This window comes from Lemur catta, chromosome 23 (assembly GCF_020740605.2).
Source record: "Lemur catta isolate mLemCat1 chromosome 23, mLemCat1.pri, whole genome shotgun sequence".
Lineage (NCBI taxonomy): Eukaryota > Metazoa > Chordata > Mammalia > Primates > Lemuridae > Lemur > Lemur catta.
In genome coordinates this window covers 5,004,661-5,024,553 of record NC_059150.1, presented here as the reverse complement: position 1 = coordinate 5,024,553, position 19,893 = coordinate 5,004,661, and the positions used below count along the sequence as shown (strand labels likewise).

The 19,893-nt window shown below is 45.5% G+C and overlaps 1 protein-coding gene and 1 non-coding gene across 5 annotated transcripts; one reads left to right on the top strand and one right to left on the bottom strand.

The window, feature by feature from the left end:
- Positions 1–783: 783 nt before the first annotated feature.
- On the bottom strand, positions 784–19,404 carry LAX1 (lymphocyte transmembrane adaptor 1). 4 transcript variants are annotated; one of them, XR_006731094.1, is made up of 8 exons: positions 18,896–19,404; positions 18,428–18,623; positions 14,218–14,333; positions 13,374–13,481; positions 12,653–12,732; positions 9,269–10,285; positions 6,095–6,177; positions 784–797 (listed from the first exon to the last, which is right to left on the bottom strand). XR_006731094.1 is itself a non-coding variant. In XM_045536292.1 (6 exons), the coding sequence occupies exons 2-6, from the start codon at positions 18,514–18,516 to the stop codon at positions 9,392–9,394; spliced, it is 1,287 nt and encodes a 428-aa protein (XP_045392248.1). In that variant the 5' UTR covers positions 18,517–18,623; positions 18,896–19,404; the 3' UTR covers positions 8,284–9,391. The 4 variants fall into 4 exon arrangements, 3 of the variants coding, with proteins under 3 accessions (XP_045392248.1, XP_045392250.1, XP_045392249.1); XM_045536292.1 differs by lacking the exons at positions 784–797; positions 6,095–6,177 and having other exon boundaries at positions 8,284–10,285; XM_045536294.1 differs by lacking the exons at positions 784–797; positions 6,095–6,177 and having other exon boundaries at positions 8,284–10,285; positions 18,428–18,627; positions 18,968–19,404.
- Positions 16,950–17,056, top strand: LOC123627164. The gene has a single exon (XR_006731166.1). It is a non-coding gene; the product is annotated as a U6 spliceosomal RNA (small nuclear RNA).
- Positions 19,405–19,893: the final 489 nt, after the last annotated feature.

The window sequence follows — 19,893 nt, the reverse complement described above, 5'->3', positions numbered from 1 at the left end:
ACATGCACAAGTCAACTCTTACAGCAATTAACAGGGAATCTGTTTCTTACCCTGTGGGCCTCTCCATAGGGCTGCTCGGGATACGGGTAGCTTCCTTCACAGTGAGTGATAAGAGAGAGACACTAAGACAGATGCTGTAAGCTGCAATGCCCTTTATGACCTAGCCTTGGTGATGACATACCACTTCTCTATTGTATTGGCTACACGGATCGACACTGACATAATGTGGGAGGGAACTTGAAACAAGGACTTGGTAACAGGAGTCAAGAGATCATTGGGGTCTATCTTGGAGGCTTGCTACCATATCAGGTGTTAGTGATAAGCGAATCCTCCCCTTAAAATTTGACATGCATGAAGAATTTTCCACAGACTGGTTTCTGGCTCCCTATATTTCATACCTTGTCTCTCCTCCGCAATCTACATTCTTCTGGGGCCAGATGCTGTAGGGCAGGTTTATATCCAGGTGTGACCTCTGGCCCTACAACCTGTCATAATGCCAGATGACTCAGCACAGTGGGTAACAGAGGTATTCTTGAAAGCCATTTTGACACCCATGAAAGTGAGTTTAAACCACATAAATATAACCCAGAATAATTGTATCCCAGCTCAACTTCTTCTTAGCCAGATCCCAAAAATGCCCAATAAAGGGAAGGTATTAGAGAGAACATCTGAGTGAAAAGAAACAAGGCTCTTAACCATTGCTATTAAAATCTTATCTCACTTTGGGAGGCTGTGGTGGGAGGATCACTTGAGGCCAGGAGTTCAAGACCAGCCTGGGCAACATAGTGAGAGCCTGTCTTTACAAAAAAATTTTTTAAAAATTAGCCAAGTGTGGTGTTTTGCACTTGTAATCCTAGCTACTCGAGAGGCTGAGGCAGGAGGATTTCTTGAGCCCAGGAGTTCAAGATTGCACTGAGCTATGATCATGCCATTGCACTCTAGCCTAGGTGACACGGTGAGACCTTGCCTCTAAATAAATAAATTAAATAAATAAATAAATAAATAAATAAATAAAACATGCTAGCTACAAGAAATTCACTCTAAATATAAAAACATAGAAAGGTTTAAAGTAGTAAAGGATGAAAAAAGATATACCATGCAAGCAATAATCAAGAAGAAAGCTGCTGGGGAAGAAAAAGTTCTTCCTTAATAAATAAATGAATAAATGTAGAAGGAATGAAGGAAATAGAAAATCACCATATGATCCCACTATAATAATTATTGCAGGCAAGATCTACCAGGGGATGATAAAATTAGTGAGGGAAAAATTGAGGAGAAACTGGGTATTTGAATAGTCTCAAAGTATCTCCCTCCAGATACTTATTTTATTACAGAAAAGAAAACAGTAACTTTAGCGTAGAGAAAGAAACCTTGCAGACACCACCTTAAATTTAATATTCACCAGTAATGACACATATTGACATCATGCACCTGCTGATATAATGCACTAAGAAGGGCACATCATACAGTATTCTTGCCAAAAACATGTAACATCAGTCTAATAAGAAAACAACAGTCTGGGCGCAGTGGCTCACGCCTGTAATCCTAGCACTCTGGGAGGCCAAGAGCAAGTGAATTGTTTGAGCTCAGGAGTTGAAGACCAGCCTGAGCAAGACTGAGACCTCGTCTCTACTAAAAATAGAAAGAAATTATATGGACAACTAAGAATATATACAGAAAAAATTAGCCGGGCATGGTGGCGCATGCCTGTAGTCCCAGCTACTCGGGAGGCTGAGGTAGGAGGATCGCTTGAGCCCAGGAGTTTGAGGTTGCTGTGAACTAGGCTGATGCCACGGCACTCTAGCCCAGGCAACAGAGTGAGACTCTGTCTCAAAAAAAAAAAAAAAAAAAGAAAGAAAACATCAAAGAATCATAAATTGAGGACTATTTTACAAAATACCTGCCTGGTACTGTTCAAAAGCCTCAAGGTCATGAAAGACAAAGCAAGAATGAAGAACTGCCACAGATTGGAGGAGACTAAGAAGACATATAATTAAATATGTAGGATCCCAGGTTGGATCCTGGAACAGAAAAAGGACTTTGGTGAAAAGCTGGTAAAATCCCAATATGGTCTACTGGTCAGTTAAAGATATACCAATGTTAGTGTCTTAGTTTTGATCATTAGATCATAGTTATGCAAGATGTTAACATTAGGGAATGTTTGGTGAAGTGTATGTGGGAAACATTTATATTATTTTTGTAACTTTTCTGTAAATCTAAAATTATTCCAAAATAAACTTTTTAAACATTTGTTAAGTGAAAGCAAGCAAGCAGGAGTGGCTATATTAATGTCAGATAAAATGGATTTCAGAACAAGGAATATTACCATCAATAAAGAGGGACATTAAATAATGACAAAGAAGTCAACTCACTAAGAAGACATAACAATCCTAAATGCACATGCAGCTAAAATTAGAGGTTCAACATCCATGAAGCCAAAGCAGGTAGAACCGAAAGGAGAAACAGACAAATCCACAGTTATTGATATATTTGAAGGCATCATCACTCCGTCTGAGTAATTGATAGAACAAGTAGATGGGAAATCAGTAACGATATAGTGACCTGAACAACACTACAAATCAATTTTACTTAACTGATATTTCCAGGCCACTTCACCTGACAGCATTTGAATACATATTCCTTTCATGTGAAATCCCACAAAATTAAAACAAACTTGGAGAATTGTGTCTCAATCTGTGATTGTCAAGAAGGGGCTTTCTCCTCTCACAGAGAGTCAGGGTTCTCCAGGACACCTGGGACAAACCCAACCTTCCGTCGGCGATTCTCAGCTTCTGAGTGCATCTTGCCTACATATAGACTTTGTGTTTATTTGGACAACTGGAGACCTCCCCTATATGTCTGCCTGGCATCTCCCAGAGCCGTGGTGGTTCTATATGGCTGGCTTGTGCTTTGATGTTTGCTGTGATTTCCAGGAAAGAAGAACCTCCCCTGAATTAATGCCACATCTGATACATAATCTAAATCATCTTATCAGGAAATCAGAGAATGTTCCAGAACTAGCAGCCTTCTTTCTACTTCCTCATTTCTCCTTTTGAAACCCACATGTGTGCGTGTGTGCCTATGTGGGCTCAGATCTTTTTACTTCTCTGAGTCTTGGGCCTCAGATATTATCAGGTTCTCGTATCGTCAGAGATATTGGATTATGTCATGTGATAGACAAAATAATGCCTTCTCCCTGCCAAGAGATGTTCATGTCCTAATCCCTGGAACCTGTGACTATGTGATCTTGCATGGTGAAAAGGACTCTGTGGATCTGATTAAGGATCTTGAGATGGGGGATTATCCAAGTGGGCCCAGTGTAATCACAAGGGTTCTTGCAAGAGGGAGGCAGGAGGGTGAGAGTCCAAAAGGAGGTGTGACGACGGAAGCAGAGGTTGGAGTGGGAGCTCTGAAGGTGGAGGAAGGGGCTGCCAGACATGGAATGCAGGCATATTCTAGAAGCTGCAAAAGGCAAGGAAATGGATTCTACCCTGAAGCCTTTAGAAGAAATACATCCCTGCTAACACCTTGGTTTTAGTCCCTTATGACTCATTTCAGATGTCTGACTTCCAAAACTGTAAGATAATAAATTTGTGTTGTTTTTAAGCCACTAAGCGTGTGATAATTTCTAATAGCAGTCAAATGTATCCATCTATCGTTTTATAGCTATCTAGGTTTGGGCACATGTTTAGAAAGGTCCTTACCACTCTGAGATTATAAAACCTTCCCTTGTCTCTTTTTGGAACTTCCACGGTTTTAGATTGGATTATTTTAACAGATTTACTGATTGAAGGAATGAGCTAGAGGTCCACATCTTGTGAGATAGAGCAGGGCCCCCTCTTAGAGGCCTGCCAGGGCCCCCAAGCATGGAAATAAAGGAAAATATTGGTCCCTTCAGGGGAAGTTCCGGGCACCTAGCTAGCCTTGAAAAGTGAATGGGAGTAACAGTGGCCCTCCAAGCCAGCCAGAGTCACTTGGTGTTTTGGTTCCTTGTACAAACTAAAAGATGGCATCTTAACACATGACCTAGAGCTGTTTTTCAGAACCCTCCCCCAACCCCAGGATGGAAAATGCAGATAAGAGGGAACTGAGGAATGGAACTCTGACTTCTGTTCTTTGTTTTAAATTTTTCCTTCAGTGGTCTGGGGACAGTCACACCCACGTTAATATTCCTTTCAATTGCTAATCAAAGAATCTCTGAATCTACTATGACCCTTAAGCCCTTGCTTCAATATACCCCACCTTTTTGGGCCAGGCCAATATATAACCTCCATGTATTGATTTCAATTTTGCCTGCAACTTCTGCTTACCTGAAATGTACAACTGCCTTTAAAAACACTTGCTTGTAAGCCATCAGAGAGTTTGTGTCTTAAGCATTAGCTGCCTGTTCTTGCTGGTGCCAAGTAATAAAAATGCCTCTTTCTCCTGCTGCAACTTTAGGCTTCCTTGTCCTGGCTTCGCTGCACTGGGTGAGCAGACCCCAGTTTGGTTCAGTAACACTTGCACAGATAGACTAGCAAAAAAGACACATGGATGGAAGAATCACTTCCATTTGACCTTTGGAAGGGACTGGTCTTTCCCTGCAGGGGTCTGCTAGCCAAGGTGGGGATGTTCATTCACTGTCTATCTAGCAAACACTCAAGACAGCAAAACTGAGACTTGGGGTACACTTGTGGGGAGAGTGAAGAACTGAAGGAGCAAGGCAAGAGCTCTTCTTGGGAGAAGTGATGTGTTTGCCTTGGTTGGAGTGGGGAGGTGGAGTGTCCATATTCCCAAGAAGAGACTCAGGTAAGTGCATAAATCTGAGGGCAGGGAAGGCAGGCCCATGGGAACAGGGCTGGCTACATAATTTGTAGGACCCTTCATTCAAAAAACATGTACAAAAAGACTGTTGTTAAAGGTGCTAAAATAGACAGCTTTTCCCTTCTGGTCTCTCTCTTGTCATGGTATTTTTTATTTACTATTTGGTGCCATTCTAAGTAAAGTTAACATTTTAAATTGTTAGCATGAATTTGGCCATTCCTCTTTACATTGTGCAATGCAAGCTTGAAACGCAAATATAACAGCATTTAGCTTGTATGTGGAATCACCAAAATTATTTTTATTTTGCGGCTTGTATATACATAAATGCAGTTGATTCTTGGTATTCATAGATTTTGTATTTGTGAACTCGGCCTACTTGTTAAAATTTATTTGTAGCCCCCAAATCAATACTCTGGGCAGTCATTCGTGGACATGCCCACGTGCAGAGCTGGCCACACGCACGCGCCCACCTAAGTCTGAACAAGGCAAAGCTCTCAGAGAGTAAACGGTCTTTTTCTTGCAGTCTACTTAGTGCCACATTTTTTGCATTTTTTTGTGCTTCTTCTTGGTAATTTCAGTGTTTCAAATGGCCCTTAGGCACAGTGCAAGGAGGCTGTGATGGGCCGTACGTGTGTTAGATAAGCGTCTTTCAGGTATGAGTTATAATGCCTTTAGTCATGAGTTCGATGTTAAGGAATCAATAATATGCATTCAATAAGGTATATTATAGTGTGCCTTTGAACAAAAGCACACATAAAACAAGGCATGTATTGATCAATTGATAAAAAAAGGTATGGCCAGTGGCTGATAGGAACCTAACCCTGTATTTCCCCTGGAGGCAAGGTTTCACTTAGTGTTCTCGGTGACTTTACAGAATGTAACTACTGTGCGTAATGAGCACTGACTATATTTAGTTCCTACCAGAACAGTGGAAACACTGCACACAGCTAACTCAACTGTTTTTGCCCCACTTCTCGACACTTCATGCACATTCTACCAACACTATCTCCCATCAACCTGCTGATGAGTGAGGGGAGACTGACAAGAAAATGAACTATCCGTTCCCCTTTGTCTCCTTTCCTGCCATGCCGTTATTTTCAGTATAATTGGTTCACTGATATAGGGAAGTAACACAAGCACGACAAGACATGACAGGTCTCCTTGGTCATTTGTGTTTCTTAGAACACCATTGCTTTCTGTGTTCAAAGCAAGTTCTGGTTTGAACTGAAAACACAACCTCTGGGGATTGTTGGCATTCTTGTTTACTCGGTTGTAGACACAACGAGCTTACCTTGTACTCACTCTGAGTCTTGCCGAACTTCCATGAATTGTGGGTCTGCCAGAATTCTCCACTCATGGGACATCGCAAACAGTCTATATGAATAGAAGGCAGCAAATGATGGACATGCGGCTCATGGGTATCCTCTCTTCCCCCAGACTTCATGTACAAAACACAAGTTCAAAGATAAGAATTTCTTTGAAGTTAAGAATTTCAAGATGGTGACAGCAGGACCTTAAACCAAGTGGAGGGGCCCTTCTGAGCGCTGGGCTCTGTGCAGCTGCACAGGTTGCGCACCCGTGAAGCTGGCCCTGCATGGGACATTGCTCTCTTGTGAAGCCTCAGGGTCCTTCCATTTCCCCTGGAGAGTCAAAGGAGCATCTAACACAGGAGGAAAAGGGTAAAGTGCTGGCTATGTTGTCATATTTTTCTGAACCGATCCTAACCCTTCAGGGTAGAAATAGACAGGTACCTTTCTGGTCTGGAGTTGGGAAATGGTTGGCTAGAGGGAAGGGAGGCCTGCGTATTTCCATTTTCCTCTAACTCCAGGGGAGCAGGACACTGGCTTTTTGACTTGGAGTTTCTGGAAGTATTTGCAAGTCAGTAATAGACCCTTAGCCCACAGGAAAACCAAAAGTGATAATAAAGCCCCGTCATATTATACTAAAAAAAAAAAAAAGTCACAACTGATTAGTTATCTTTATATCTACTTTCTCATCCTGTCCTAACTTGAAAAAATTTCCTCGTATTTAGTGTTATCAAGCATATAAAATGAAACAATTACTCAAAATTTCCTGGCAACTAAGGTGACAAAACAAAACTATAAAGGGAAAGAAAGAATTAAAATTTAATAAAGATTTTTCATTGATTTGTTTATAAAATTTTTCAGAACAGGAAATAAACAGAGCAGTTACCTATTTAATATGAGACGATCTACAATTTATTAATCTTTTTTTTTTTTTTTGAGACAGAATCTCGCTCTGTCGCCTAGGCTAGAGTGCCGTGGCGTCAGCCTAGCTCACAGCAACTTCCTGGGCTCAGGCAATCCTCCTGCTTCAGGCTCTCAAGTAGCTGGGACTATAGGTGTGTGCCACCAGGCCCGGCTAATCTTTTGTTTCTAATATTAATCATTCTTGATTTAGGAGAATGTATAAGTGTAACTGGCTTATTGAGGTGTCTGCCTCGGGGTATAAACAGGAGCTGGCTTAGATTTTTTTCCAGAATCTGCCCCCAACTGATAGGTAGTGCCTCCTACTGGGTGATAGCTCTCTTAACAACTTCTAATTTAGACCCCATAGTTTTTCATCCTCTCTTAGCTATGAGAATGCTTTCATGACAGCTTTAAAAATTTTGTTCTGTTCATTTAAGCTTCATGCTCATATGTGATACAAATCTCTCCTTACTTGACCAGACGAGGTTGCTGCTCTCCGTGTTGCTGCTGTCCTGGCCAACTACCCCCCAACCTGCCATCAGTACCAGACTGTCACAGTGCCCTCTGTGCAGCATGAATTTAAATGCCCCCTGCTTGAGAAGTAATGGTCTGTTTTCACCCACAACCCTTCCAACACCAGACGTATGAGGTTGTTTTTTTCCCCACACCAGTCAATACTCCAGCTCTGTGGATCCGACAGTTCAATTCCATTCCGACACTAACTCGCCTCTCCTTATTTACAATGGATTTACTTACTTGTTTAATCCAAGTATACATTTAAAGTAGTTTCAGAATTGCTAACCCATACTTCTGTAAGATACAAATTTACCAACTAGAGCTGCAGTGTTTGTATACAGTTCTTTGTGTCTTCATCTGACAGTTTCACATCAAAACATTGTTTTCCAAAGTTAAATGTGAGGGCCTGGCGTAGTGTGGTTTATGCCTGTAATCCTAGCACTCTGGGAGGCCAAGCAGGAGGATCGCTTGAGCTCAGGAGTTCCAGACCAGTCTGAGCAAGAGCCAGACCCCTTCTGTACTAAAAATAGAAAAATTAGCAGGGCATGGTGGTGCACACCTGTATTCCCAGCTACTTGGGAGGCTGAGGCAGGAGGATTGCTTGAGCCCAGGAGTTGGAGGTTGCAATGAGCTACAATGATACCACTGTACTCTACCCCGGGCAACAGAGTGAGACTCTGTCACAAAACAAAAACAAAAAATTAATTTTCAATTATTTTTCCCTCCATCCCCTTCAGTGAGATTATGTCATACATTTGTAATACAATTAGATTTATTTGTCTCAATTTGCATACCATCCTGGGTTCAACCACAGCCTAGTTAATTTTTTAAAATTTGCATACAATAAAAGTCCCTCTTTGTGGTACACAGCTTTTGGGTTTTGACAAATGCATACTGTCATGTAGCCACTGCCACAGGACCATATGGAACAGCTCCATCATCTTAAAATTCCCCTGTGCAGCCTGTTTGTAGTGAACTCTCCTTTCCCAAACTGGCAACCACTGACCTGTTTTCCTTCCCTATGGTTTTGCCTTTTCCAGAATGACTCATAAATGGAATCATACAACATGTAGGCTTTTAGCCTAGCTTCTTTCACTTAGCAAAATGAATTTAAGATTTGTCCATATTGTGTGAACCAGCGGTTGGGTTCATTTCTTTTTACTGTTGAGCGTGGATAAACTCATGGAATGGACAGCCACAGTTTGTCTTTCCAATCACCTGTTCAAGGACATCTGGGTTATTTCTAGTTTTTGGCAATTATGAATGAAGCCGTTATAAACGGCCATGTGTGGGCCTTTGTGTGAATGTAAGTTTTCAGTTCACTTGGATCAATTCCTCGTAGTGGAATGGCTGGGTCGTATGATAAGTATATGCTTATAAGAAACTGCTGTTGAACAGTTTCCCAAAGTGGCTGTTACGCTTTGCAATCCCACTGGCAACACGTGAGAGTTCCTGTTGTTTCATATCCCAAGCAGCAATTGGTTGTCCATACTCTTTTTAAAATGGCAATTCTCCACCCACCCCACCCCAACTTCTTCCTTTCTTTTGGCCTCTGCTTAGATCATAAAATAATCTATACGCTTGCTATGCAGTCTGCTGGTATCAGTGAAGGTAGTGATTTTAAGACTACTTCCTACTCCCACTGTGCACTAAAGTACTTTCCTATTTTTTCATTTCCTAACAGTTCTACAAGGCAGTTTCAGCAAACATTCTTAGGTTGGTATGACAGATAATAGCACCTGCTTGAGAAGAATTCCTTTCTGGCTTTCTGAAACCTCTGCTTTTGTGCAGCCTCTTAGCTCCCTACTCATCTCAGCCTCTTCTCGGCTTAACCAAGTGAACGCATTGAAATACTAGAGTGATCAAGGGTCTTCACTAGACTCTGCAGTGGCCAAGGATCCGGCAGGATAGACCACTCCATGCGGCCTTCCAGTCAGGTAACTGGATTTTAATTCATGAGGAAGGAGCTGAGTGCCAGGCCCATGCTCAGGGTCCCTGCTGCCTGGCTCAGCAGCTAGCACATTCTCATAGTCATCAGAGTCCTCCTCTGACATCTCTTCTGTGTGTTTCACCTGACTGTTCTCACTCTGTGTGGATGGCTGAAAGGCCATATAATCCTCTGAAGCCAAGGACCTTTTTCTGACAGGTTGGATGTGGGTCCCTGGACCATCTGTCCTGCTCTCAACATGGTCTGTGTTTGAGGATGTCGTTTTTGCCTCAGCCTGCTGCAGGTTTCCACTGGGATCTGCTGGTGGGACATTTACATAGTCTCTGCAGCACTGACAAGCCACCTGAGGTTGCGTCTCCCGGATGCCCCCGAGATCCAACCCTGTCATGTTGACATAGTCATTTGAGGTCTGAGAAGAGCACTCCCCATCACTGAGTGGCTCACTGCCCTCAGTTCCGGGAGACCAAAAACTGGTGCAGTTAACAGCATTCCTGCACTCCTCGTCTCTTTCTTTAGCAAACTCCAGCTCCTGGGCACTTGGAAGAACAAGCACATTTCCGGAGGGGCTGTTGGTGGATGTTAGAGTCTCAGCAATCTCTTCTGCTGTGGGGACATTGACATAATCATGTGAATCCTCTGAAGAAATGCTCGTGCAGTCTCTGGAAGCTCTGACATTGGTGCATTGTGCCAAGGGAGTGAGGTTTCTGCACATCTGGGGCACTGTGGCGTTGTCATAGATACCCACCGCGTACTCCATGGCATGGACGTGGGCTCTGTGCACCTGGGGGACAGCTCCTGCTTCGGCTGGCTGTGAGGAAGAAGAGAAAGGCAGTGATAGCATGGGAGCAGAAATATGGGCAAAGCCTTCCTTCTTGGCACAGTGCTGCTGGCATAGTTCCTTCACTTGGTTCTCCACCTTGGAGGAAAAGCTCTAAATCAGGGGTCCCAAACTGCAAGGCTCTACAAACCACGTAAGTATGAGTGCAGTAGGCTGAGTTGAAGAAGAGCAGCAGTGTAAATGTGATGACAAATTGCAACTGTTTTTTGGCCACAGTGTGGGAGTTCAGTGGGGAGTGGGGAGAAAGTATTGTTAGGTAGATAGCAAGGGACCTCCAAGACTCTTCTTAAGTGACAAAAGTGGGTGCTTTGCGTTGGTGCTGCCTCCAGCAATTGCCCCACCTGGGAAGAAGGACAGGGGTGTACCCCCCAGTCTTGGTGCTGCCCCACCGTAATCCTGCTCTGAGCAGCTGCCACACGTGGGGGAAGGAGGAACCTTTGCTAATCTGCAAAAGAATGGAACATGATGTAGAGTAACCTAAGGCTAATTATTATCATGTTGTTAGTTAACTGTCCATCAAAGTGGTTCCATGGTGACAATCCAGGTGGGCCCAATCCAGACACTATGAACCCAGACCCCAGACCATAATGAGAGCCCTTTTGTTACGACAGAGGGATCCATTTGCCATTCTGTGGCCAACATATCTTGCTCTTACTCTGTAAACCTGTATCTTGCTCTTGCTCTGTAAACCCATCTTGTCCTTCCTTAATAAACTTCGGTTCGTGCTTGCCTTGCTTTTGGTGTGTCTGGTCATTCTTCAGCCAAGAGCAAACCGAGAACTGAGAACAGATAAGATTACCGACTCCGAACCCTGACTGTATTACAAACCGGAGAGAGCTTGCCTCCTCAGATCACACTGAGAGGCAACATAGCATAGCGGCTGAAGGGGGAGGCTCGGATTCAGACTGAAGCTGTAAATCCCAGCCTCGCCACTTTGTGTTGAGTGAGTTTGAGCACTTTGCGTACCCTCTCTGGCCCTTCATTTCCTAATTTATCAAATGAGAATCATCATAATCTACATCATAAGGTTTTGTAAGGAGTAAATGGATTACTATATAAAGTGCTTAGCATAGCTCCTGGCACATAGAAAACACTAAAAGATGCTTGCCATCATTCTTAAAGGCACAACTGATACCCAGACTTAGCTGATCATTGCCATTCAGAGGTGCTGGTTTGATGTTTCCAGAACTTCTACATTTTCAAGAAAAGCTGGACATCTGGATTTTCAAATGTCTTCAATTTTTAAATGTGGGCAACTTATTTAAAATGTTCTTCAAACACTATAGAGTCCAAACCAAACATGTCTGTGGCCTTAAGACAGTCTGGGACCTAAATTCTAAATGCACAATCCTGTCAGGGCCCACCCAAGTCCTGGAACTCGCTTTGGTAATGGCGTCTCCTCTTCCCCGCATTTTATCAGCCGCTCAGACTTGCTACTCCAGGAAGTCTTCCAGGCGGGAGCAGAGTCCAAGGAGTGGGAGGAGGAGGAAGGGAAGGTAGCATCACACAGGTGGCTGTGTAGTAATTGGACCTAAACCTCTGGGTAACGAGAGGCTGAGTAACAACAGTCTTCATCAGTGACATCAATGCACTCACCCGGGGATGCCCGCAAAACCAAATGGATTAATTTTTAAACAAACAACCTATCTGTAAAAATCACCCCCCCAATCTTCAGAGTAGCCCCTCTACTCTCCCTCGTGCCTCTGCAACAAACTGTTATCGGACTCCTCCTTGGGAGCTGCCTTCAGAGCCGATCGTAAGACTCACAGATCATTGTCGCTAATTGTAGCATTCCCCTGGTAACCTCGAAGGTTATCTGATTTTTGATCACTTTCTACGTCAGCTACAGTGCTGAAGGACTTGCAGATATTTCTGCTACTAATGATAATTGAAACAACTGGACAAAGGCCCTACAAGTAATTCCCAATGCAGGGTTTTAAGTGTGTTTTGAGCTTCAACAGTATTGCTGGAACATTTGTGTACCCTTTGGAGGTGATACCTTTGAAGGGAACAACACTCACCTGGATAAGCACGTTATCAATGTGTTTGTTAAAATGATCAATTTCAGTTCTAACATCATGTACTTGAACACATATACTTTGGTACCTTTCTTAAAATCCCAAGCACTTGCTTCTGTCCTTCTTAATTTCTCTCCTTGGGTATGGGGAGGTCCTGAGGCTGGTCTTCCCCATTTATTAATAGGGCTGCGGGGCCAGTGCCAAAGGACATGCTATTTGCAGTGAAACCAGATCCGAGCCCTAGAACTCTTTCCCCTCAGTGCTTCTGCCAGAGACATGTCATTCTCCCCAGAAGCTTGCCGTTTCCCTCGACTCTTACCACATGCTCAGGGCTGTCAGAGTTTCTGGAGAGGAGGCTCTCAGTACTGAAAACACGGCTACTCCTTGACTGATGTCTCCCTGAAAGGACAGAGAATAAATCCTGAAGATTAGTTGCCCAGTCCTCCGAGTGCTTCAGCCCAAACCATCCCAGCATTGTGGGTGAACTGGGTTTACACAGTGCCTGGAATTCCCAGCTTGGGACCTGGTGTTCCGTGTCGAAAGGGTCAGAGCTACAGATGGGACATGCTCTGAGCCCTGGAAGCCCCCTCAGCTTCTGTGGCGCTACAGGGTGCTAGCACAGGGGTGGGGGAGGCTGAGGAGAAAGCTCCTGCAGAGGACCGCCCTGTCCCTTGCCTATAATGCTGGCACCTGTTCTCCTGCATGTCTTCCCCAAGCCTGTTCACACTGGGCTTTCCGCTGCTGCCTTAACATCAAGGAAAAACAAAACCCCTACCCAAGAGGGTGGGGGAAAGAAAACAAAAATAAAAACAAACCCCCCCCAGCCCAGATGACCCTCTGCTCCCTTTGTAGAGCTCTCCAGCCGCCCCCACCCCCCTAGAGTTGCAGCTTGCAGTCTGTCTGTCCCCTTCTCCTTGGCGCTCTCTGGAGGGCAGACAGGTTTGGAAGCTTAGAGAAAGTTGCTTCCAGGTGGTGAGGGGTACGTTCTGCGAGCAGAAGTTTGAATGTCTGGACTCCATGGACTGGAAGGAAACACCTACCCAGCTCTTCTCGCCGCGGAGGCAAGAGGTCATAAATATTTTTGGCTCGTTGTCTGGGTCGTGGCAGAGTTAGGGACCTGACGGTGACTTGGAGGTAAGGCACTTGCCCTGCAAGGAGATGAGAGAGAGGGTCAGCAGGGTCAGCTGCACAGACTGTGGGGACGAGGTGGCTCCTGAAAGTGTTCCCCACCCTCACCAGGACTCATCGAAAACACGTTTTCAGACTTGAGCTAGGGGCATTTCCACTTGCACTAGAGGAGTAAGGGACTCAGTGCACAGACGCAGGAAGAGGACGCTGGGCACAGGGGTCCTAGGGCGATGTCTTTCCCCGTGGAACTCAGATCAGCTGGGCCTTAGGAGCCACAGCTCAGGATCTTGGTGAGACAGTGGCCAATGTGTTGGATACGAAAGAACTGAGGACTCCCCAGTGCAACAGATTATCACTGGAAAATAAAATGGGCTTTAAATGCCAGGCTAGATTATTTATCTATTCATTTACTTATGTTTTGAGACAGGGTCTCACGCTGTTGCCTGGGCTAGAGTGCGTGGACTCAGCCTAGCTCACAGCAACCTCAAACTCCTGGGTTCAAGTGATCCTCCTGCCTCAGCCTCCCATGTAGCTGGGACTACAGGCATACACCACCATGCCCAGCTAATTTTTTCTATTTTTAGTAGAGATGGGGTCTCGCTCTTGCTTAGGCTGGTCTCGAACTCCTGAGCTCAAGCAATCCTCCTGCCTTGGCCTCCCAGAGTGCTAGGATTACAGGCATGAGCCACTGAGGCTGGCCTCAGACTAGATCATTAATCCTACTGTGTCTCAACTCAGGACCAACAAGGGACTCACGCTTCTTCCGTTTGTTCCAGCTGCACAGGATGCAGAAAACTGTGAAGACCAGGAGGATGGCAAACCCGAGGAATCCCGCAAACCCGGAAAAGATGATGTTGCTCTGGCCTGTATCTCTAGGAGGACAACCAAATGTCATGGCCCGGCTGCAAGAGGGTGGGGAGGCTGGAGGAGACATTTCCTTGAGGAGTTAGAGCATGAAGGTTTGGAATGGGAGCCCAGTGAGGGAAAGCTGAGGAGGGTGGAGAGCGTGGTGGAAGAAAGGGTTATCTCTGCCTTGGGCCTGGGAGAAGGGAATTATCCCTTTTGGATGCCTACTGGGCGCCAGGAGTTTGCATGTGAAATTTACTTAATCTTTACAACAAACCTAACTTGCTTTGTAGCCAACTAACCTGAGATTTAGACTCAGAAAAGTAAAGTAACATGTCAAAGATTATACAGGTAGGAAGGAGCAGAGAAGGCATGTGAATCTAGGTCTATTTGGGTCCAAAGACCATGATCTTTTCACTCTACCACACTGTCCTCCAAACTCGCAAAGTCAAATTCCAGTTAGCCCTGTGTTTTCTTGTTCCCTGCTCCTGGGCTTCCTGGCTTGCTTAGAGGAGAGGATTACCCAACTCCCAATTAGGGAGTGGCCTGTGACAGAGTCCAGCTTGCATGAACTTGAATAACCCCCACAGCATCAACTTGGTGGAGCTGGTCTCCAAGCAGCGCTCTACTGTTGTATGGAAGTTAACCCATGCAAGTTCTGCGCTACCTTGCCATTCCCCGGCAGGGCTGGAGGGACTGCTTTGCTCTGCTTTGAGTGTTGAAAAGCCTCCAGATGATTGCAGCCCCAGAGGGCTCTGTCTACTGTCACAGGAAGCAGCCCACTGAAGTCACAGCAGGAATCAGTAAGCTGACTTACTGCTCCCTAATATTAGAAAACCAGGACATCTACCAGGGAAGGATTTTATTCCCCTGAATTTTAGGCTTATTGATCCAACTTTCTACTGGGCATTTCTAGCTGCCTAACAGACACCTCAAACCAAGACAGAGCTCCTGTTCTCTGTGTGTGAACCTACTCCTCCTCTGGTGTTTCCCGTCATCCAGTGGCTTGGTCGAAAACCCTGGAGCCATTCTTGACTGCTCTTTTTCTTTCGTGCCCCATTCGCAGTCAGCCGGCAGATTCTGTCTTGCTTTACCTTGGCCAACTATCCCTAACCCAAGCACCAGGTCTAAGCCACATTAGATCCACACGAACCTTTGCAATAACCTTCCCAACGGGTCTCCTTGCTTTCACTCTTGGCCCTAATGTACTGTCTTAACGAGCCAGTGCGATCATTCGAAACAGCGAATCAGATCATGTCTCTCCTCTGTTTGTAATTCCCAGGGCTTCCCATCACACTTAGAACAAAGTCCATAGTCCCCACCCAGCAAGGGCTTAATGGGACCACATGATCTGGCCTCTACCTACCTTCTGACCTTATTTCCTACCACTGTCCCTCTGACTGTGACTGCCAGGCCTCCTTGCTGTCCCTTGGCCACGCAAAGCACTGTTCTGACCCAGACCTGCCACTCCCCAGCCCAGGAGCCCTCGTATCCCAGCTGTCTGCATGGCTCAGTCCCTCCTTTCATTCAGGCCTCTTCCAAAATGTCACTTCCTTAGACAGGTCTTCCCTGGCCACAATCTATCACTTGCAGTCCCCTTGCTTTGGTCTTTTTTCTTCATAGCACTGGTTACTGGTTAATACTGTAGTATATATCCATTTGTCTATCTGTTTATCAGCTGACTCTCCCACTGGACTGCAAGCTTTGGGAGACCATGGGCTTGTCCATCCTGCTCACCTAGTGCCTTAAACAGTGCCTGGTACTTAGTAGGACCCTGATGAATATTTTTTAAATGAATGAGTGAATTAATTAATAAATGAATGAATGAATATGGAAATAGTTTTGGGGGTAGTACAGCCATTATGGAAAATAGTATGGAGGTTCTTCAGAAAATTAAAAATAGAACTACCATATGCTCCAGCAATCCTACTGCTGGGTGTATGTGCAAAGGAACTGAAATGAAATATGTGTGTCAAAGAGATGTCTACACTCCTGTGTTTATTGCAGCATCATTCACAACAGCCAGGATATGGAAAACAGTCTAAGCGTCCATCGACAGGTGAATGGATAAAGAAGATGTGTTACACACACACGATGGGCACTCCTCAGCCTTAAAAAGGAAGGAAATCCTGTCATCTGTGACAATGTGGATGAACCCGGAGGACATTAGGTGAATGAAACGAGCCAGGCACAGAAAGGCAAATGCCTCAGCGTCTCGCTTATATGTGGCATCTAAAAAAGTGGAACCACAGAAGCAGAGAGTAGGATGGTGGTTACCAGGGGAGGAAGGAGGAAAGGGTTGTGGAGGTGCTGGTCAAAGAATACAAAACTTCTGTTACAGGAATAAGTTCAAGAGCTCTATGGTACAACAGGACGACTGCAGTTAATAAAAACATATTGTATTCTTGAAAATTGCTGAGAGATTTAAATTTAAGTGTCCTTACCACACAAAATGGCATGTGAAGTAGTGCATACATTAATTAGTTCAATTTAGCCACTCCACAGTTTATATATTTCAAAACATGTTGTTACAATACATGTATATAATTTTTATTCATCAATTAAAAATAAAGTAAATTAAAAAAGAAATAGTTTTGGGGGGATGCTTCAGGCTTCTGACAATTTTTGTGAACTCATTCCTGGTGTTCGCTTCGGCAGCACATACACTAAATTGGAACAGTACAGAGAGGAATAGCATGGCCCCTGCCACGAGGATGACACGCAAATTCCTGAAGCGATCCATAATTTAAAATATTTTTTGAAGAATTAAAAAAATTAAAAAAAGAACTTATTCCTCATCATTGCCCATGTCTACCTGCAAGTGACATGCATTTTCCATAATAACATTTATTTCCCCAAATTATAGCAATTTTAAGCTTTATCATCATTGGGTTGTATTTTTATAATAGCACTGAAATTTATTTATTTATAATAGCACTGAAACACCTGCCAATGTTTCTGAAGTTTCGACTCCTAAAGAACCTTTTATTTTTGTTTGTATGAGATTGAAAACGTTAGCAGTAATTTACACCCATGATTAGTTCTGTGAGATTTTGTGTCCTAAAGACATATCTTTCTCTCTGTCCTGCACATTTGGGGAGAGGGATCTGCTACTACTTCGCAGTGGGTTTGGGGCTAGACCCGTGGCAGGAGCCCAACAGGGCCAACCTTGGGCTTGGGAGTTTGTCTCCCAGCGTCTGCGGAGGTGCAGTGGCCTCAGTTGTAGGCACAGGTTGAAAGCTACAGGCACAAGCCATTGAAGCTGGGGTGGTCTGGTGCTGGTGTTTCAAACGACTTGTGCTGACAGTTACAATACGGTCAAAGCTTCTCACTAACTGTAGCGACCCTGTGTCCGTGCGCCGCCACAGGAGTCAGAGCAGGATAACGCTGGTGGTGATGGGGCAGGGTAGCAGGTGCTTCGTGTTCATCTGCTCACTTAATTCTCAAGCTTTGCTAGATTCTATTATCCCATTTCACAGATGAAATGGGTTAGGGAGTGACTCAAGTTCCACCACCTGTGAGAAGCTCTGAACAAGGAGCCTCACGTGTATAATCTGCACGTCTAGCAACTGAGACCTCCAGATTAGCCTGCACGTCCATTAAAAATAACTCATCTTCCAGAACCTTTAAATAAAGGCATTTAATATTCCAAAAAAGACATATCTTTGTTACATCTGTTATCACAATTTTCATTCATGGCAAGTTTTAAGCATCTAAAAACACATCCTCAGGAAATTGGGCCTTTTGTTTCTGTCACGGTGAGACCGAGTTTGTTGTTGCTGTTGTCTGAGGAGTGACCGGTGGGACTTGAGATAGGAAAGACTGGGGACAGGGATCAGGGCCTCTGAGAGGTGGGAAGTCAAACGAGCGAGGCAGCTGGCGCCAAGCATTTGCGTTAGCACAGTTTTCCCTCCCACAACATCTCCTTTCCTTCCTCAATACCATCCTGTCCTCCCCGCAGCCCTGAGCAAATGTCTCTGAGCCTAGAGTTTGGTGGTCTCAGTGGACCTGAGCCTCGGTGTGAGGGGCAGCAGCACTGCTGTGTTAGAAGCTCCCCAGGGCGACCAGGACGCTCTGATTATATCTGGGAGGGTGTCGCTCACCACCCTGAGTCACTCACCTGTCCAGGCTGGTGGGTGTTACCCACAGGGTTTTGGGCTCTGAGGTCCTTCCTCTGATTTCCAAAAAGGTCATGTTGGTGACACCCATTGTCTCAGGAACCTCTGAGATGCTCTCTGGCTTCAGCTTCTAAGTCTTCTCTTAATCATAATTGGCAGCCAGCACGTCTGCTACTTTCCTTGGCTCCTCCTAAATTGCTGACTCCCAGGAGAAAAGGCAAATTTGTTTGTGTTTTGCATACAACCACTTTCCTTTTTAGCAGATAATATAAAAATGACAGAAATGGTCCCGGTCTCCATGTCTCCCAAACACTCCCTAATGCACAACTTTTTACTCTCAAAATTCCTTGTTAAATCTTGATTCATCAAAGTCCCTCATAAGAAAACTTTTGGTTTTTAGTCCTTTTTTTCTAAAGTAGCCAATCTTTCTTTCTAGAACTTTCTCCCCCCCACCCCCCCAGGCTCCCTACCTGGTGTCTACTCCTGAAATGTCAGGCTGAGTTGACCCAACAACGCACAAAAACAGCAGGTTCCGGTTCTACCTGAACGTGGCCGCAATGCCTGCCAGGGGAGGCGAGGTCGCATCCAGGAGCGAGGTGGCTCAGGGACCGGCCACGGCCTCTGCCCGCCGGTGGAAACGCGGGGTGCCCGGGGCGGGGAGCTGCCCGGGGGCCCAGGAGAGGATCCGTGAGCAACTCATCTTCCTCTGACCCCGAGAGAAGAGCAAAAGGAGCAACCCCCTTCGCCAGGATGGAAAGAGAGAGTCAGTCACAGGAAGCGACGCCACCGATGTGCTAATGAGGCCGGGGCACAGGAAACGCCGCCGAGCCCTTAACGAGATACAAAACCCAGGCCCTCACCCCGCCGCCAGGTGTCTGCGGCCTGTGACGCCGGCGACACCAAATGGCGCGGAGCCGTGGAAGACTCGCGATTGTTCACCCGGGTGGCTGGGACGCTTAGACTTTTACCAGCCTCTAGGTGTTTAGGATTTTTTTTTTTTTTTTTTAGCAAGTCTAAGGAGCAGTCTGAGAGTTTTTAGAGAAAAATGCAGGTCTCTGGGACCCAGCCTCTGGCTGAGTGGGCGGAGGCGGCCGAGGGGACAGACGCTTTCCAGGTGATTTTGACGAGCGGGGTCGTGTTCCACGTTCCGAGAGCCTGTGCTCTGGGGACTGTCCCCGAGCGCGGCGCTAACGCGGGCTGGCAGGGCCCGGGGAGGCCACCGCGCTGTCCCCTGGCCGCCGGGGCTCCTGCGGAGACGGGAGGTCGGTCCTCCATCCTCGGCCTGTCTCGGAAGCCGGGTCGTTCATCCCCAGGGCCACCTCCCCAGGGCCACCTGAAGCGTCCCAAACTTCGAGGATTGTTAGAAACTTGTTTTTGATCGCCTTCCCCCTCTTTCCCTGCAATCTCCACGGACATCCTTTGCCCCTTGGGGGAGCCCAGAGACAAGGCGCCACTGAGGTCCCCGTGA